Source organism: Maniola jurtina, chromosome 26 (assembly GCF_905333055.1).
Source record: "Maniola jurtina chromosome 26, ilManJurt1.1, whole genome shotgun sequence".
NCBI classification, from domain to species: Eukaryota; Metazoa; Arthropoda; class Insecta; order Lepidoptera; family Nymphalidae; genus Maniola; species Maniola jurtina.
In genome coordinates this window covers 371,914-392,626 of record NC_060054.1, presented here as the reverse complement: position 1 = coordinate 392,626, position 20,713 = coordinate 371,914, and the positions used below count along the sequence as shown (strand labels likewise).

The 20,713-nt window shown below is 38.9% G+C and overlaps 2 protein-coding genes across 3 annotated transcripts; one reads left to right on the top strand and one right to left on the bottom strand.

Moving 5' to 3' along the window:
- Nucleotides 1–160: 160 nt before the first annotated feature.
- LOC123878821 (putative pre-mRNA-splicing factor ATP-dependent RNA helicase PRP1) lies at nucleotides 161–17,976 on the top strand. 2 transcript variants are annotated; one of them, XR_006798888.1, is made up of 11 exons: nucleotides 161–304; nucleotides 963–1,087; nucleotides 1,342–2,494; nucleotides 3,554–3,690; nucleotides 4,610–4,747; nucleotides 5,157–5,279; nucleotides 5,752–5,851; nucleotides 6,417–6,507; nucleotides 7,080–7,242; nucleotides 7,683–8,600; nucleotides 17,966–17,976. XR_006798888.1 is itself a non-coding variant. In XM_045926157.1 (10 exons), exons 1-10 carry the CDS (start codon nucleotides 255–257, stop codon nucleotides 7,808–7,810), a joined length of 2,208 nt encoding a protein of 735 aa, XP_045782113.1. In that variant the 5' UTR covers nucleotides 161–254; the 3' UTR covers nucleotides 7,811–8,920. The 2 variants fall into 2 exon arrangements, 1 of the variants encoding a protein (XP_045782113.1); XM_045926157.1 differs by lacking the exon at nucleotides 17,966–17,976 and having other exon boundaries at nucleotides 7,683–8,920.
- On the bottom strand, nucleotides 16,621–20,253 carry LOC123878843 (grpE protein homolog, mitochondrial). The gene is made up of 6 exons (XM_045926200.1): nucleotides 20,076–20,253; nucleotides 19,524–19,677; nucleotides 18,867–18,980; nucleotides 18,109–18,231; nucleotides 17,530–17,613; nucleotides 16,621–16,988 (listed from the first exon to the last, which is right to left on the bottom strand). Exons 1-6 carry the CDS (start codon nucleotides 20,162–20,164, stop codon nucleotides 16,875–16,877), a joined length of 678 nt encoding a protein of 225 aa, XP_045782156.1. The 5' UTR covers nucleotides 20,165–20,253; the 3' UTR covers nucleotides 16,621–16,874.
- Nucleotides 20,254–20,713: the final 460 nt, after the last annotated feature.

The window sequence follows — 20,713 nt, the reverse complement described above, 5'->3', positions numbered from 1 at the left end:
AAAATTTTCAAGATGCCCTTTCGTCAAATGCGTAAAAAGGATCGTATCTGAGTTTAGGTCATTTTCGCACTATCAACTGCTATCAACATTCAATTTTTTTCTGATTTATGGTATGATTTGAATAATATTAATCTGTACTCTGTTCTATTGTCTATTACTGTCGCCATTTTGTTGCCTGCCTCGCCAGTTTACCGAAAATTGAATAAAAATTTTCTCGCGTGTGATTGTTTGTTATTATATGATTTAAAATAACTATGTCTAAACGAAGGATTGAAGTGATGGATCCTTTCATCAAGAAAAAGAGGTATGTAAATGGTTTGAGCTGTTTATTTACGATTTACGTATGAAACCATGCCTTGTTTTTTCTTTGTTTTATTAAAAAAATCTATATTTTACTGCAGAAACTTATCTTATTTGAAGCAGGACTATGTTTTCTGTGAGTTATATAGCCGCTTTACGTATTAGTAAACAATATTCTGTTTGTGAATCAATGCATGATTTTATGATGTTAATGCATCAATAATGCGGTTAAATATTTAGTGGAAGCCCAGCAAGCATATTCACTTACCTAAAAGCATTTTTTGAGTAAATAAAACGGTAGCATAAATATTTTAAGCAGAGAACTTACCACTCGAACAGAAATAAATCTGTAAAATTAGGTAGACCTCAAAAACCTGAAAATATAGTCAGTCTAGTTTGTGGGTCATTTGCAATGCTACCCGAAAAAATGGTAATATCGTCGGCCCACTACTGAGAAATGGTCTACCCAGAATCACTAGACCTAAATAGAGGCTGAGACCATAATCCACCATGTTGATTAAGTGTGGACTGATAGACTTCAAACACTTTTGAGAACATTATGCAGAACTCTCAGGCATGCGGGTAAGCTATGTTTTCTAGTAGCTTCAAGAAAAGATGAAATAAGTTTGTTTATTTATTTATATTTATTGTCTTGTCCATAGAGAAGAAAAGGCGGCAGCGTTAGCGAAGGCGGGGGGCGGCGGGGAGTCGTCGGACTCCGTGGCCACGCTGGGGACTGCGCCCCCGCCCACCGCCACCAGCACCCCGGGGGTTAATCCCTACACAGGTTTGTATACTATTGACTAGCGTGTTGGGAGGCACATCAGACTTCAACTGATTTATACTTAAAGTATTCAATCTGTCTATAATCTGTTGATAAGTTATTTAGCAATGTGGTATGGTCTTTTTTAGATTAGGGTTCCATACCTCAAAAGGAAAAAAGGAACCCTTATAGGATCACTTTGTTATCTGTCTGTCTATCTGTCCGTCCGTCAGATAAATTTTTTTAAAACTAAGTGGTTAACTGGTTTTTGTCCGCAGGTCTCCCCCACTCGACGCGTTACCATGAACTCTTACGCCGTCGACTCGGACTCCCTGTATGGGAATACAAAAACGATTTCATGAGACTCCTCAGCACACACCAATGTGTGGTCTTAGTCGGTGAGACCGGTTCTGGAAAAACCACCCAAATCCCACAATGGTGTGTGGAATTTTCCGCTGTAACCGCTGGAAAGTCTCACGGAGTAGCCTGCACCCAACCTAGAAGAGTAGCAGCCATGTCCGTAGCTCAACGAGTTGCTGAAGAAATGGATGTTGCTTTAGGCCAGCAAGTTGGTTACAGCATCCGTTTCGAAGACTGTTCGGGACCACAAACAGTACTAAAATACATGACAGATGGTATGTTACTCCGTGAAGCCATGTCTGACCCGATGTTGGAGCAATACCGAGTGATTTTACTTGACGAAGCTCACGAAAGGACGTTAGCTACGGACATACTTATGGGTGTACTGAAGGAGGTTATTAAACAACGTACAGACTTGAAGCTAGTTATTATGTCTGCGACTTTAGATGCAGGGAAGTTTCAACAGTATTTCGATAATGCTCCATTAATGAACGTTCCTGGTAGAACACATCCTGTCGAAATATTTTACACACCTCAGCCCGAAAGAGATTATTTAGAAGCAGCCATTCGTACAGTAATCCAAATACATATTTGTGAGGAAATTCCCGGTGATATTTTACTGTTTTTGACTGGACAGGAAGAAATTGAGGATGCTTGTAAAAGAATTAAGCGTGAAATTGATAATTTGGGACCAGATGTGGGTGAACTTAAATGTATACCGTTATATTCAACTTTACCACCGAATTTGCAGCAAAGGATCTTTGAACCGGCACCTCCTAATCGAGCTAATGGAGCAATTGGTAGAAAAGTTGTAGTTTCAACTAATATAGCAGAAACATCATTGACAATAGATGGTGTAGTATTTGTCATAGATACTGGATTTTCAAAACAAAAGGTGTACAACCCTAGGATTCGTGTGGAGTCTCTATTGGTGTCGCCTATTAGTAAGGCCTCGGCTCAGCAGAGAGCTGGCAGGGCTGGCAGGACGCGTCCAGGGAAATGCTTCAGGCTTTATACAGAAAAGGCATACAAGAATGAAATGCAAGATAATACCTATCCGGAGATTTTGAGGTTTGACTTTTGTGAAGTATTTTTTTTATTTTACTTACCTTTTATGTTATAAATGTCTAATTTTCGCTTGCTATTTAATGAAAAATATTTTTCTTAAGGTTTTAACTGAATATCTTACGCTTTTTATAAATAATACTTATCATAAATATAATTTAAATACTGGCACGATTCTGTCAAAATCATTCAGACTTATGTTGTTTATACACAAATTTTTAAACACAAAAATACACGATTTTTTCTAAAACTGAAAAAATATAAGTTTCAAATTGTGCTCCTTGATCAGACACTGCTCTATTAGGTAAACCATATACCCAAAGTTAAAGTTCTCTAGCCTTTAGTAGATTCCTCATTGTTATATATGCCACAGCGAAATGGCATAGGAGATGTGAAAACGAATTAGTGAATTTCACTAAACAAATCTAGTGATATAGAATACTGTTTATGAAATGTTACGACAGACCGAACTGACCGACTTTCTTTTTCACGAAAATACTATAAGGGTAGGATAGATAAGACTGCATGGGGTTGTAATAGTCAGATTTCGATTCTAGTCTAGTGAAACACTAATTGATAATAATAACATTGCCTAAGAGAACCTAAAGGCACATCAATATTTATGTTCTAACCTAACCTAACTTTAGATTTTGGTACTCAGATTTCGTTCTGACACCACATTCAAATAATCGTAAAATCCCAGAGGAAGAAGGGCATCAAAATCTAAAGTTTGGTTAGGTTCGCCAGCAAGCTATAACAGCTCTTTAGAGTAAGGATAATAAATACGGGTTTGAATGTAGTATTAAGTAATAGCTTCAATAGCTCAACAGTTAAAGGAGCACACTGCCATCGAAAATAGCTATGGTTCAAACCCCATCCGTTGCACTACTGTCGCACCCACTCCTAGCACAAACTTTATGCGTGGAGGGGAAAAAGGGAATATTAGTCGTGATCAACATCACTAATATCCTTTTTTTTAATAATTAAAAAAAAGTAGCGGTAGCCCCTAGTAGGGTCTAGTAGTAGTAAGCTGTGCCCTAATGCCACCCGCGTTGCGTTTTGCAGATCAAACTTAGGATCTGTAGTTTTGCAGTTGAAAAAGCTGGGTATCGACGACCTGGTGCACTTTGACTTCATGGACCCGCCAGCTCCGGAGACCCTGATGCGCGCGCTTGAGTTGCTCAATTACTTGGCTGCACTGGGTGAGTTGCTTCATCATATCAGCTTGTGGACGTCCACTGCTGGACACAGACCTTTGTCAATAAGGGTTACCGCACCCAGCACTAACCCTTATCCCTAATGCTTAGGGTTCCTTTTATCCTTTTACATATGACTCGACTAATGGCCAAAATTAATAATTAATCTATAATAATTGTAATAATATTGTAATATTGCCATAAGTAACTCTACATAAGTAATTCTACACAAAAATATGTACATACATAAACAGCATATATTATTTTCCAAAAATACCATACAATTTCCACAAGGAACAATAATCTTAGTTCTTAAAATCCCCCAAAACAAACGAATTTGTATGATACAATAGGCAGCATTTGACATGCACTGACCGCCCTCCGGCTACTACACATGCAGGAAAAGCAAGCGACCAAGTAAGCAATATGAAACACCCAATGTATGATTCACTCTGACACCAGAATGTTCTCAGGTGATGTCCATAAATTATAGTAGTTGATTGCGCCAGTTTATAGTATGTTATTTTAAATTTAAGTATTCTAATCGAAAATTGACTGTATTTAATAAATCGAATAAATCGAAATAACGCGGGTGCGAAATGAAAAGATAGGAAATTTAGAAAGACGGGAAAGCAGGCACTAACCTTTGTTTTTAATTCTTCATCTGCAATGGTGCCGTTTCTTCTTATAATTCCCTTGTCTCCGAAAAACACGACGCAGATTCACTTCACATATATTATTCGGCACAATCATATAGAAGGTTATGGGGTCCCAAAACGATCTCATTGAACACTTTTGGGGTATGTTAATTTAAGTTAAAAAGATTTTTTGGATGACACCGCGTAAATAATATTTAATTTAATTAGTTATATTTTATTTTAAACTGGCGCAACCAGTAGTTAGCAATATTGTTCTCAACTTGCAGATGATGACGGTAACCTGACAGACCTGGGCGCAGTGATGGCGGAGTTCCCCCTCGACCCTCAGCTCGCCAAGATGCTGATCGCCAGCTGCAACCACAACTGCTCCAACGAGATCCTCTCCATCACTGCCATGCTGTCCGGTGAGACCTCCAACACAATTCAAAATAACCTCAAACTACACTATTCGAAATGCCCAATTCAAAACTTACAACTTATGTCCTCAAAATGTACAACTCAAATAAACCCTTTTATTAATAAATCACACTATCACAATCACAATATAATATTATGAAGGCGAAAGTTTGTATGTGTGTGTGTGTATGTGTGTGTGTATGTTTGTTACTCTTTCACGCAAAAACTTCTTGACGGATTTGGCATAAATTTAAAATGGAGATAGATAATATCTTTGATTAGCACATAGGCTACTTTTTATCCCGGAAAATCAAAGAGTTCCCACGGGATTTCGGTAAACCTAAATCCACGCGGACGAAGTTGCGGGCATCAGCTAGTTTATTAATAAATTGTAAATATATTACGCTTCGCTTCCAGTGCCGCAATGCTTCGTGCGTCCTAACGAAGCGCGCAAGGCGGCGGACGAAGCGAAGATGCGCTTCGCCCACATCGACGGCGACCACCTCACGCTTCTCAATGTGTACCACGCTTTCAAACAGAGTGAGTTATTTTTTGGGTTCTGACTGGTATGGTGTGACTTATCTGTCCGTCTGTTTGTCTGTTAGAGTCGATTATTTCAGTAACTGATTTAAAGCTAGAGACATAAAAGGAATAGTTGTATATAAAGGTGAACGCACACTTATCAGAGCCAAACGCGTTAAACAAAACGAATTTTAGAATTCTGTATATGAAATCTCCACACTTCCGCGCGTCGAAAATTCGGACGATTCGACGCGTTTGGCTTGGGTAAGTGTGTGTCCACCTTAATAGTGGACCAACATCATTGGAGTTAAACATTTTTTAGCTAATTAAAAAAAGGGGGGGGAGGGACATCGGGGGTTTGAAATTAACTATACCAAGTGGTGGTATCATATGAAAAAAAATTTTTTTTTCATATGATACCAGCTATGAATCTAGCATTGTAGAAGTTCCTCATTCACTAGCTAAGTTTTTATATGATGTGGTTCCACAGATATGGAGGACCCGCACTGGTGTTATGATAACTTCATCAACTACAGATCGCTGAAGTCCGGAGACAACGTGCGGCAGCAACTCAGCCGGATTATGGACAGGTAACCTTATTGCCGTCCTCATCCTATGGTGCTGAAACGTGGACACTGACAAACAGCCTTGTCCACAAATTCAAAGTTGCTCAGTGTGCTATGGAGAGGGCTATGTTAGGAGTTCCCTCAGGGATAAGATCCGAAATGAGGAGATCCGCAGGAGAACCAAGGTCACTGACATAACCCAAACTAAGCAAGCTGAAGTGGCAGTGGGCAGGCCTTGCCTGTCGTTGAGGCGATGGCTGGTGGAGCCGGAAAGTCCTTGAGGGGAGACCGCGTTAAGCAAGCGTAGTGTGAGACGCCCTCCAGCACGATGGACCGACGATATAAAGCGGCTGGCGGGAAGTGGTTGGATTAGGAAGGCTGATGACTGGGTGTCGTGGTGCTCTTGAGTTGGCCTATGTCCAACAGTGGACGTCCACAGGCTGATGATGATGATGATGAACCTTACTGAATGCATTCCTGTTTTTAAAGTTCTGTACCCGAAGGGTGCCCATGGGACCTTATTACTAAGGTTTATTTGAATAAAGAACATTTCTATTCTATTATAAAACTTGCTCATTTTTTATTCCAGATTTAACCTAAAAAGAACAAGTACAGAGTTCACGAGCAAAGACTACTACATTAATATTAGGAAAGCACTTGTCAACGGATTCTTTATGCAGGTAATACTTTAATGTATTAAAAATAGTAATAATAAGGTCAAATATTCCATCTAAGGTTGGATATATTCAACAAAAGTGTAATAAAGTGTGTAATGTCAAAATAAGACCCAATATTGTGCAGAAATAAGTTTGAATATTGTGCATTAGCACATTAGATCTTATATTATTATTAATATAAGATCGAATATTCTGCCAAAATAGTCTTCTTCTTCTAATTTCTTTTGTAAATGAGATCGACTATTGTTCAAAAATTTGATTGAATATTCTGCAAAAATAAGGTTGAATATTATCTCAAAATGCAGTCTAATTTCTTGTGTAAAGAAGATCGAATATTGTTCAAAAATAAGATCGAATACTTTGCAGAAATAAGGTCGAATATTCTGCCAAATCATGGTGAACTATTCCCATTTCTTGTGTCAATAAGATCAAAAATTGTGCAAAAATAAAACCGAATACTTTGCAGAAACAATTTTGAATATTCAAATGAGACTGAATATCTGATACCTTTGAATACATATTTCGTTTGAATACATATTTCGTTTGAATACATATTTCGTTGTCTATATTCCCAGGTGGCCCACTTGGAGCGGACGGGCCACTATCTCACAGTGAAAGACAACCAAGTGGTCCAGCTGCACCCCTCCACCTGCCTCGACCACAAGCCCGACTGGGTCATCTACAATGAGTTCGTGCTGACCACCAAAAACTATATACGCACTGTCACCGACATCAAACGTGAGTATCTCTATACTACATTTATACTTAGGCGCTCCACCCACATCATTATAGGGTACCCTAACCTAGAATCATGAAATTTGGCAGGTAGGTAGGTCTTATAGCACTAGTAAATGAAAAAAATCCGGAAACCGTGAATTTGTGGTTAAATCACAAAAAGAAATTAGAATGTGGTTGTGAACAAATAATTAGTAATTTCAACTTTCAAAGTAAGATAACAATGCCAAGTGGGGTATCATATAAAAAACCTGTACATTCTAAAATATATTTTTGTTTATTCTTATGCATAATAGTTTTTGATTTATCGTGCAAAATGTCGGAAAAAGTACCCGAATACGGAACCCGGAGTCTGGTTCGCACTTGGCCGGTTTTTTTACGCATTATATCTACATTGCACTTGTCGCTAGTTCGCTTATAAAGATGTTTCATGTTGTTTCCAGCGGAATGGCTGCTCCGGATCGCCCCTCAGTACTACGAGCTCAACAACTTCCCGCAGTGCGAGGCGAGGCGACAGCTGGAGCTGCTGCAGGCGCGCCTCGACTCCAAGGCCTACCAGGAGGGCTTTTAGACTTACCACTAGCCCTATAAGACCAGCTGTTATCTCGACCTGCAAGTCTCAACCAGCATAGACCCTCCAGGTGTCTTCGACCTGCCAGCTTACCACCACTGTCAGTCAGCCAGTGAACGTCTAAACCTGCACATTTCAATAAGCTTCCACCCACCAGCTCTTCGGCCTTACAGGTCTTTCTATATCTGTCAGCCAGCCATCAGGCACATTTGTACACCTACTGCAACTCTCAATAGGCCAGAGTCTAGACCTACCAGCCTCCCAACAGGCCTTTTAGACCTGCCAGCTTTTCACTAGGCCTATAAAAATTAAACTTGTCAGCCAGGCACTGAGTATCTAGCCCTGCAACGTCTAAACAAGCTAAGACCCACCAGATCTGTTTGACGTGCGAACCCTGCCCATAGTGCGAGGCTGGACGCCAACTTGAACTACTGTAAGCGCGTATCGACTCTAAGGTCTACCAGGAGGGCTTCTAAACCTGCCACCAGGCCTATAAGACCTGTCAGCCAGCCACTTAACAACTAGACCTGCTAGTCTCTACAAGGTTCTTAAGCACGTGTCTAGATCAGTAACTCTCAATACACCTTCCAGCGTCCTATCAGGTCTTTTAGACCTGCCAGATTATCACCAGGTCTTCAAGACATGCTAGCTAGTCACTGAGTGTCTAGACCTGCAGGTCTCAACATGCTTAGACCCACAAGGTCTGTTCAGCTTCCACCAGACTTTCTATATCATGATGAGAGGATGTAGAGCTGGCAAAACTTACAGTTTTATCAACAAGAACAAAAATGTCGGGCAAACAATCACTGCATATCATGAAAGTGTGTTTGTTTGTTGGTTTGTCCTTCAATCACGCCGCAACGGATCGGCGTGATTTTATGCATGGATGTAGTTGAAGACCTGGAGAGTGGCATAGGCTACTTTTTATCCCGGAGAAACAAAGAGTTCCCATGGGGTTTTAAAAAGCTAAATCCACACCGACTAACAGCCGTATTTATAAATGTTACTATGAGGTCTCATAGTGCGCTCAAATGCAGTGAAGGTTCCACCAATTAGATTGCTGTATCACGTCAATTTACAATGATCTGATTGGTGGAACCTACACTATGCATTCGAGCGCATTGTGAGACCTCATAGTAATGATCGTGAATACAGGTACCAGTTAGTTCTAAATAATTTAGAATCTAAACCATGTAAATTCATTTTAAAAACCCATGTATTTAAAAGAGACATCTATTTAGGTAATAATATTTAATATGATTTCGAATGTAATTTACAATTAATTACATAATATAGAAAAGAAATTAATGAACATTACAAAAGGAACTGGCAAGCTAAAACAATGTGATTGCACAAAATTAAATTTTATAGAAAGAGCAAAAACTGATCGAAAGAAAAGAACTGATTCTTGTAATTTTTTAAATAGTTTTATGGTTTTTTCTCTTCAGGAAAGGCAAAGGTCATAGACCATGCAGCCTGGTAAGTCTTAGATGATTTTTCTTGTGTGGTTATGAGATATGAAGGCAAAGCCTGTTCAGTCGTTTCTTTTAATAAAATATTTTTTCTTTAATTTTCAAAGATTCATCTGAATGTCTTTTTTATTTATATATTTCTTTCTTTTTCCTGTAATTTTTTTTAAATCCCCCAAAATGACAACCTATGTCAAACTTAAAAATAATGATACCAGCTTAATAAAAACAGTGTTGTCCTCATGGTTCCGGTTCAGAAAAATACGGAACCGTTCGTGAGCGAGTCCGACTCGCACTTGACCGATTTTTCTGGGAAATGAGTTTACATTGGTATAGAGAGTGGACCAAAAACGAGTGGATTTAAAAAGAACGTATTTCGATCTAAAACAGGTAATGACACTGTTTTGCTTGCCAGCTCCTTATTTAAAAAAAAAGATTCCGACGTATTGAGAACCTCCTCCTTTTTGAAGTCGGTTAAAAATAGCTTTTTCCAAGCTGTTTCGACAAGCAAGCTGTATAAAGCATAGAAAAGCTTGATGTTGTGTCCATACATATTCTTTGCTTGAATCCATGTCCATATAATGCATACATTTTGGGATCTCACTCCCCATTTTAGCTCTATTGGTCAAGTGTCATGTCAACAGTAAGATTTTAGTTGTAGTGGTTCGAAAAAAATCGAATCACGGAATTGTAATAAACAATTACGAACGACATCTACCGGTCGCGTAATACATTACTAGGACAAAGAATTTCTGACATTGACAGACTTCAACGTCAACACTGATTAACATTCAGTGCCATCTGTCGGAGAATAGTTTACATAGACTAATCAAACAATGACAGTTTTTCTAGAACATTCTTTAAAATAAAACTACTCATACAAATTAGCGACCTCTAACGACAGATAGCTTTCCATTTAAAAATAACTGTCAAGGCTATTTAATTAATCATATACGCTAGCGACATCTGTCGATCAATAGTCTTTCATTCTGGAAACTTCCCCGACAAACTAATAACATTTCCTGTAACCAGAACACTCGAGACTACACCTTATTTCCGCTAAATTTAATATAAATAAGCAATCCTCCTAGTTCAGGGACATTCCTAATTTCTATTACCTGCAATCACGACGCAGGAGTGAAGTGAAAGTAATAAATAAGTGTAGTGAATTCTGTGTAACCCTGGATTAAGGTTGGTAACTGTGATGTTATTAAATTATAAGTTTAGGCTAATTGTTTTGTACTCGTTTAACCTAACCCTTGCGATAGGATATTTACTAACAGAATCTGTAAACTCGTTCCATCACTTTTATATTATACGACCTGCACTTGGCTCAGACGACCCAAGGCTCATCTAAAGTTATGGAACGAGAGTTTGAGCAAATCATTTAAGATTGCCTCTCTCGATTCCAGGGTTCCTTCTACCAGGAAGCTCTTACCGTTACACTGAAGCTCTGCTATTAACCTAACTGCTACCACACCGGCGAAGTATCTACCGACTTCGTACCGTCTACCCAAGCCACGCTACTCACTGCTGTCGAGCAGCCTACGCATAAGCACTGTGCCGCCTCACCGCAGCGCCGCCCGAGCATCGTCGATTGTCCGACGCGTCTGCGAGCCTCTGCGAGCCCGTGTCTGCCCCGGCGTCTGACCAAGGCCAGTTGTCTTCCTTCGGACAGTCAACGTATCTTCATGCGTATGCGATTCTCAATTAACTACCCTGTGATTGTAGCGCGTTACCTACGGCCGCTCCCGACTGAGTTATCTATTAAGTTTATTTAGTTCCACAATAAGACACAACCTATTTGTAAGATTGTTTGACTATGATTATAAGTATCAATCCGTCTTCGCGTTTTACTAAATTCCTACCTGTCGCACGAAGCGCGACATAGTCCTTAACAGGGCTCTCTCTGTCACTCGTTTCATACAATCGTAGTCCCAATTTCATTTGAATATTAAGCAACCAGACTCCATGAAATTTTGCAGACATATTCTAGAAACTAATATCTGTGCTTGTGGTGTTTTAGATTTTTCTAAAAATATGTAGTTTAAAAATTACAGGGGCTCAAAGATTTGTATGTGAATTTTTAAGACCGCGTAACTTTGAATCCGAATATTTTAACGGAAATCTGGAAAACCACAGGCATAGATATTAGTTCCCGGAACGTTTCTACAAAATTCCATTGAGTATGATTGGTTAGTATTCCAATGAGACGAACTGCGTTTGTATGGAGCGAGGTGACGGAGAGACCCCTCTTTTAAAGGTGAATACTTTTGACATGACAGTTGACAGAGAGCTAAAATTGAGCTGTCAAAATGTACGCAATCATACTTAATATTACAGGATATAACCAGAACGCTAGCAAAAACTTAGCGTTATTATTATACTACCTAAACACACTCCAATGCCAATAACCATTTGACTTATCTTGTAGTTTTAGTGATTTAGTATTTTTCAAACCCGCATTGTATAGCGTGCAAAACTCGAAGTCAATACCCTACCTACGACGCGGCATTGACTTCGAATGGCCTATTTACGGAACGTTCGTTGACCTTTAGCGCCAGTCAGATGTTTTATTAATAATTATTGTGAACTTTTAAAAATAAACGATTAAAAAGTGGCAGTTTTTTTTAATTGGTATTTTATCAGTAATCATCAGTACACTATCACCTGTTATAGTTTTTGCTAGTGTTCTGGTTACACCTGCATAAATGCGAAAGGCTAGGTTAGAAGGATACTCTTAATCCCGAAAAATTGGAGTTCCCGCGGGATTTTCAATGACCTAAATCCACGCGGACGAAGTCGCGGGAATCATCTAGTAAACTATAAGTTCAAGAATGTACATATACATGCGGAGACTCAAAATGTGAAATTATAATTAAATAATTTTACTTTCTAGTTTTACAAAATAGCTCTGGCTATAATTATTTAACTGTAAGAAGTTTTAGAGATGTCTAATTTTTCTTATAATTATAGTTTGTTTGATTAGAAATATTCGGTAAGTCTGCAAAGTGTTATGATGTTTAAGGGCGGACTCAAAAAGAAGTAAGCGATAGTGTGTGTATGTGGAATAAAGATACGTTGTAAGATTATATAGTGTTTTATTTACTTTAAACTACCCACCATTGCGCGTAAATCAAGCGCAGTGCCACTAACGTCAGGTTCACCAGGTTCAGGTGATTAGTGATTTCAAATGAAAATACATAGACTGCTAAAATCATGACCCTTCCTTTCGGCTTTGCCGTAGTCGGGTAAAAAATCGGCCAAGTGCGAGTCAGTCTCGCGCACTGAGGGTTACGTACTTCGTAATAAGTTTTGGAATGTACAGGTAAAGCTTGTAGGGGTATAGGCGTATGAATGAAACCCCTATCTATATATAAATTGTTTATTAATCGTTATTTGTAAATTATTATTATACACAAGGTTTTTGAGTCGCGTCTCACAAACATGGCCTGCGCGCGCGGCCTCGCGGTGTCGGAAGTTCGTATCGACTGGCGTCACGTCATAGAGCCCGATCCGTGTCGGACATACCCGAAGTAACGCGCCTACTTCACTCTCGCAGAGCAGTTCGTCACAAGCTCTTTCATATGATGCCCCACTTGGTATACTTAGTTATCTTACTTCGAAAATTGAAACATTTTAATTTTTTTTTAAATGATGTAACCACAAATTCGTGGTTTTCAGATTTATTCTTTTACTTGTGCTATCAGCTATAAGATCTACCTACCTACTAAATTTCATGATTCTAGGTCAACGGGAAGTGCCCTATAGGTTTTCTTGACACACACGACAGACAGACAACGAAGTGATACGATAAGGGTTTCGCTTTTCCTTTTGAGGTACGGAACCATTACTTTACTTATGCGTTGTTTTTGTTACGAGTAAATAAAGTAATTAAATAAAAGGAAAAAATATCAACAGTTCACTTTATTAGTAACAACAGCTATCCATACCAATTCTCAATACAAAGCGCTCTCAAACGTACACACTAAAGTAAAACTACTAACTACAACTACTAACATATTGGAATTCTAAACAAAAAAATTACATTATAAATCCACGTTTCCATAATAAGAAAAATTGTATAGCGCGCGCAAAACAAATATTCCAATCTGAACACGAGGCGTAACTTTAGTCTAATAAAACATCTGACTGACACTAGAGGTCAGCGAACTTTCCGTAAATAGGTCACTCAGTGACAAATCCGCGTCGTAGGTGGGGGCATTGACCCGAGTTTTGCATGCTATACAATGCGGGTTTGAAAAATACTAAATCGGTAAAACTAAGATAAGGCAAATGGTTATTGGCATTGGACTGTGTTAAGGTAGTAATTATACTACCTTAACCTGTAATAAGTTGCCTGTAGTAATGCTAAGTTTTTGCTAGTTCTGGTTATAGCCTGTAACAAAGTGTAATTAAAAAAACTTAGCGTTATTATCATACATACTACCTATACGCAATCCAATAACCATTTGCCTTATACTTATTTAGTATTTTTCAAACCTGCAAAGTATAGCTTGCAAAACTTGGGCACACCTATCTACGCAACGTTCGTTAATCTCGGGCGTCAGGTTTATTTGCAATATCTACATTACAATCTTTTAAAAAATGCAGGTTTTTTTTTAACAAAGACAGAAGGATTAACAGAGTTTCCGCGAGGTTTCTTAAAAACCTATCGGGTTAACGCGAATGTACCGAGCGATGCCATTGTCACCGGCCACACTATTTGCCAAATCCCGATATATGTATCCATACATATTGTAGAGGCATGCAGCCTCTTTTAAGACTGGCAGCTGTGAAGAAAACAACACACTTTGCAGCTGTCACTTAGAGAACACAATTTGAATTTGGAACAATTCGAATATCCTGCTGGCCTGGACGAACCCAGGCAGCGCATTCACCACATTCACTTCAGAATTCAGATAATCAAGACCGAAACACCTCGGTCAAGCCTGGCAAGCTCTGGCCCTCGCTTTCTACCACAGTTCTAATTATAACCACAGCCCATGTAATACAAGTGATAATAATTGTTAGCGGCATTTTTATTAGACGCGTTTTACCTACCAATAAAACGCTTATTAATTTACTTACCTTACTCGATGCTTATAGGCGCCATTTGTCCCATATTATTTAAGCATCGAGTAAGGTACAGTCAAATTAATTATCAGTTATCATACGCTGCATGGCTGCTACAATATGGAGCCGAACCAAAAGACCTGTTGCATCTTCAGATTGGACCATTTGTTTTGCAATCACTAAATCACTGTTTGGTTGTACAACCAAATTAATAATGCGCATGCAGATATTCCGAATCATTGAATCGTAAGAGCCCTAAACAATGCACTTGCATTTTGCACCTTGTTACAAACAAATAGGAGTCAATATCGTGTGTATCATACGACCGTTGCCGAACAGTGACGAACATTTCTATGCACATTATTAATTTGGTTGTACTGTAATATAGCTTGAAATGCTTTTTTGGAATAGAAGTCATTATAGCTAATGCCCGGCACGCGTTACGAGACTCGCGCGTCACCTTATTGTACAGTTAAAGGCCATAAGTCGTTTAGCACTTTAATGATCATATTCGCGTGGCAATTTTATGCACATGCGTTAAGTGTGTGACGTGTTTATAGAAAAAGATCGTAAGTGCGACAGGTTTTTGATGCAAGTTTCGCGGAATTGCTACTCGAATTCTGAGGCCGACCGTACAACAAAATAGATGACTCTGAAAAAGTGTTTTCCTTTAGAAAATGTACTTAATAGAAAATAAATAAACCAAGAATCCTTTAATTACTTATTGGTGATATGTTGCGACAAAACATACATAAAATCAACCCTTCCGCAATAATGTACAACGAAATTGTATTTTTTAAACTAGTCATTATTCCATAGACTAAAGGAAATAGATAGATCTAATGCTACAGGCATAGCGCATAACTGAGTAGGTTCCTGCGGTGGTGGAGCGGTTTTTTTTTTATTCATTATAGGTAAGCGCTTGACCACAATCACACCTGATGGAAAGTGATTATGTGGTCTAAGATGGGACGCGTTTACCTAGAAGATGCCTATTCACTATTGTTTTAAAGATACCCGGATTGTAATTGGTAGGTATTCCAAACCTTAGCCATGCGTATGCATGCATGCGGTGCGGGAGGTGTGATGATGACGTCACGCGAGAGCTCAGTGACTCATAAATTAGTGACGTCAAGAATTTCACCCTCACCACCTGAGTGCCTGGTGCACTTCGGCCGCCCGGTGTGCCAGATCCTTTTTTCCACGCACATGCAAACTGTGGAATCAACTCCCATCGGCGGTGTTCCCACTAGATCACAACATGGGGTTATTCAAGAGGCGGACCAACTAATTCCTGATAGGTCGGCAACGCATCGACGGTTCCTCTGGTGCTCCAAATGTTCATGGGCGGCGGTAATCACTTAACATCAAGTGACCCGCTTGCTCGTTTGCTTGCTATTAGTATTAAACTGCTACCCTCCCGCACCGTGAGCCTATTCAATTACGCGCTATACCTATAGTAAACATGAATTGTGAAAATATTATTTATAACTTAAGAGAGCTTAGAAGAATGAGCGCCCATTATTCTAAATCTACCATATTCCTTTAGTCTGAGTAGTTCACATATCCCATTACTCGAGGACTAAGAGCCAGCGCGTGCTAGACCTTCGTTATTTTATAAAAGCTGAAAGTTTCTCTGTGTATTGTCCCCAACACAGGGAGGAAGGATCAGGAACTATGAAGTTTGGATTATCACCATGATTAGATGAGATATGATAACATTTTTTACACTTTTCTTACCTGTTATTTACGTCAAAGTATGAATAGTAGTAATTTTTTTTATATTTTCCTCAGAATAAAATTAGAAATCACGTCATGACACTTAGACTTGGGATCTATAGATCGCACTTTGACTTTGCTCAGACTTAAGACACTATTAACGAGACAGCGCTATACCGCTGGCATAAATCTGTCTCGTTTTAACTGAAACTTAAGTCTAAGAAAAGACAAAGTGCGCTCTATAGGTTTCAACCTTAGTACTACTAAACTTCGTAAACTTCATAGTCGCTGATCGTTCCTCCCTGTGTTGGGGACAATACGCAGAGAAACTTTCAGCTTTTATAAAATAACAATGGTACCCTCACGGGCTCTCTCTGTCTTTTACAATGTAAGAGAATTGTGGAATTTGTAAAAACCATAAAGCGGTATTTACATTACGAAATTAGTGGCACGAAATTAGTTTCACGGCACTAATTTCACTATAAATAGCACGTGTATGCATTATAAGAGGTTTACACGTGCAATTGATAATGATGGATAATTTTATTTTTAAAGAATATTAGTCAATTTAATTATACTGACTAATATTGCCCATTCCCCTCCAATTAAGCGTAAAGCTTGTGCTAGGAGTGGGTACGACAATAGTGCAACGGGTGGTGTTTGAACCGCCGATCTTTCGGGATTCAGTCCGCTCCTCAACCGTTGAGCTATCGAGGCTCTATTATGATAAATGTCGTGAAACTTATTTCGTAATGTAAAATCCATAAAGGCCGGTATCCCGATATAAAGGCGTGTCCACACTAGGAGGATCCCTTGGCGACTCCCACTAAGGCCGGCCGCACACAGCGCTCGTGCAGTTTGTACCCCACCTTGCTCACCGCCACCACGGTGCCCGGCTCTGCACCTTCCACTTCCTTAAAAGTTAAAATACCATCATCATCATTATCATGATTACCCTCTCGTCGGCTAACTACTGAGCACGGGTCTCGTATCAGAATGAGAAGGGTTCGGCCATAGTCTAACAACGCTAGCCAAGTGGGGATTGGTAGACTTCACCCGATTTTGAAGAAATTCGGTACAGATAAGCTTGCATCCCAGGAAAAAAATAGGCTACTTTTGTCCCGGAAAATCAAAGAGTTCATACGAGATTTTTGAAAAAACGAAATTCACGCGGACGAAGTCATGGCCATCTTCTAGTATCTAGTAGGCTATAAATTACATCTATGTACAGCGGACGAAGTCGCGGGAAAATACTATGCCCGCTATACTTTTTTTTTCTCCCGTGCCATCAAGCGATTTAGCGTTCCGGTACGATGCCGTGTAAGTACCAAAGGAGTGTGAGTTTAATGAAAACTGCCATACCCCTTCCAGGTTAACCCGCTTCCATCTTAGACTGCATCGTCACTTACCACCAGGTGAGATTGCTTAACTTGAATAGAAATAAAAAAAAATTACCTGTTGGAATAATGCTTCGTGCAAGTTGGGATCGAACTTTTCTCGAAGCGGCGACACTACTACGAGGCCGTGTCTACTGAACACCTGACAAAATACAACGAAAAGTCAGTATGTGTAAAAAACCGGCAAAGTGCGAGTCAGACTCGCGCATCGAGGGTTCCGTACTCGGAAATTCCCGACATTTTGCTCTATAAATCAATAACTATTATGCATAAAAATAAATAAAAATCTGTTTTAGAATGTACAGGTAAAGCCCTTTCATATGATACCCCGCTTGGTAAAGTTATCTTACTAGAAAATTGAAAATACGAATTATTGTTTGTTCATGAACATATTGTAGTTTCTTTTGTGATGTAAACACAAATTCACGGTTTTTGCATTTTTGTCTTTACTTGTGCTATAAGACCTACCTAGCTGCCAAGTTTGATGATTCTAGGTCAACAGGAAGTACTCTATAGATTCTCTTGACAGACACGACAGATGGACAGACAGTCATCCAGTTCAAATATCATATTTCTGAAGTCATCACTGTTCTTGTATTTTGCCTATCTTCCTGTAAAACAAATGAATGTAACATACCTGTGTGAGCTGCGCCTTGGTCAGTTTGAGGCCATCTCGGAGGGAACGGAGTGCGGCCGGCGCGCCCTCTCCCTCCACGCCCTCCGGCACACTCTCTGCCGCTGCAGAGAGGGTGTCAGCTACCTAGAAAGTAATACATCTTCTTATTCTCTAGGGCTTCGTAGGTTGTTGGATCACCCTGTATCACTTCGATTATCTCTAATCCATTGTGATCACCCACATAAAGTAATCCATATTAATATAAATACGCAAGTGTGTCTGTTTGTCTGCTAGCTATTCAAAGTCCATTCGTACAACCGATTTTGATAAATAATACACCATTTCATGTCAAGAGCTGAGTGTCACTACTCACTGGGTACATAAAACACTTACAAAACAAAATGGCGGATTCTATGCACTTTAACTGAAAAAAGTGCAGTACAAAAAACAATCTGGGTTTATGAAACTTATTTGTCTGGAAAATCACAGAGTTCCCAAAGGATTTTAAAAACCCAAACCCACATGGACAAAATTATGGGATTCATCATGAAGCCCATAACTTTGTCCAATAATGATGAAGCATTCATCTTCTTCTTTGTTGGCCCTTACTTATCCATTGTTGGACATAGGCCTCCTCACATGCATGTCATTCTTCTCGGTATTGGACGAGCCTTCTCCAAATTTTTCCTGCAAGCTTGGTGATACCTTCACTCATCAGACCAAGGGGATGGTTCATTCGGGGTGGGGACGGGCTGCACCTAGTAAAGAACAAAACTCACATCCAGTAAGTCCTTGCAGAAGCTCTGTATGGCAAATGACTTGGCATCCTCCACTTGCTTCAGCATCCGTCTCCGCACATTCTCACTGTCTGCCAGCGCTCGCTTGTACTTGTCCTGAAACCATATTATAGATAGATAGATAGAAACTCTTTATTGCACACAAAAACACATATAAGGATAACAACACAGTAACAAAACAGAAAAAAACAATTGTGTGCAAAGGTGGCCTTATTGTATTTATATTGTAGTATAGGCATTTTTCTCTGTATTTAATTACAACCTTACTTTCTTAATAAAAGAATGATATTAGCCATGTTAACCATAACTTATATTCCCCTTTCCCCTACAACTAAGTGTAAAGCTTATGCTATGAGTAGGTAGCTATAAGATTTCCTAGTTTTGTACCTAAGAAAACTGTAAGATTCTTAGTTCTCCTATGGAACCCTAAATATTGATTTCTGATATCATCATCATTATACAAAGTTAGAGAATAGTTTTTAAAACGACTTTTAAAAATATTGAGTGACTTAGATAGTTGAATCGAAGGAACAGAGTTCCAGAGCATGACATAACTTACTGTGTACGAGTTAATTGGTTAAAATGCACATAACTCTGAAAAGTTAAGAGGTTTTTCTCACAAATTTTTGACATACTCACTTCATAATCACTAAGCTGTTGCTTAAGCTTGCCTACTTCACTAGTTAATGACTCAATCTGCTTGTGACACTCTTCTACAGATGTTGGCAACTGCTTGTCACTAGATTCAGGTTCCGCTGCCTTCTCTTCTGTGCTGTATCTTGCTGCTGAACTTCTGGAAAATACATTTAACTGGATATTTTCATACTTACATGAGTGAAATGTCTCATCTATATTCACATGAGTGTTCAGGAGGTACCCAGTACCCACACAAGTGAAGTATTTAGTCTATTCGTCTATTTCACATGATTTAAATGTTTCGCCTTAAATTTTCAATAACTTTAGTTTACCCAAGATATCAAAAAATGATGAAATTGGGTAAATTCATTACATTATTTCTTTATGATCAAAACCACAATAAAACTGTTTCAAAATTCAAAACCTGACAATAGTCGATCCCAATAGACTTCACTTAGTAATACAATCTTAGTTTTTTCTTTGAAAACTTTATCCTCAGTCGGAAAATATAATTTTTAGGTTGGGATTTTATTATCTCAAGTTGCGCAACCTTACCTATACAAATTTGTGCGTATATTCCGTATCGATGATTCTGTCATGTATCTCGCTAACCTGCCCACTGAATACACTTTTAAGGAAGCCATTTATGTAATTTATAAATAGTGTTTTTTAATTATTTTAATGTACTAGGAAAATGTACGCAAGAGGTTATGTAGGATTTTTTGTCTGTCAATTTTTGTCACGAAATTAACTGTCATCGGTGTCATCTTGACTCTTGTCTATGGACTAATTCTTAGGCCTAAGGCACATGAGCAGCACCATGAAGCTTGACCACATCTTGAGCTGCGGCAACAAAACAATGAAATCACAGAATGACAATTATAATAATGTGTGAAAATATTACAATAAAACTTAAAGCTAGCCTTATCTAATTACTGTACAAATCATGCCCGCGTGGAATGGTGCCAAGAATCACAGAATGAGGAAGAAGTAGGTACAAAATCAAACAATTTTTCTCTAATCGAGGCAATTTCTTTGATTTGGTGCCCTCTAAAGCCCGTCATCTTGGATGAATCTCTATGCCCGTCATGCTATTAAAATTAACAGACATAGATTATCTAGATTCTAGGTACTATATTACTAGTTGACAGACATCTATGCGATCTTGTTGTCAACTGTCAAGTTTGTCGTTT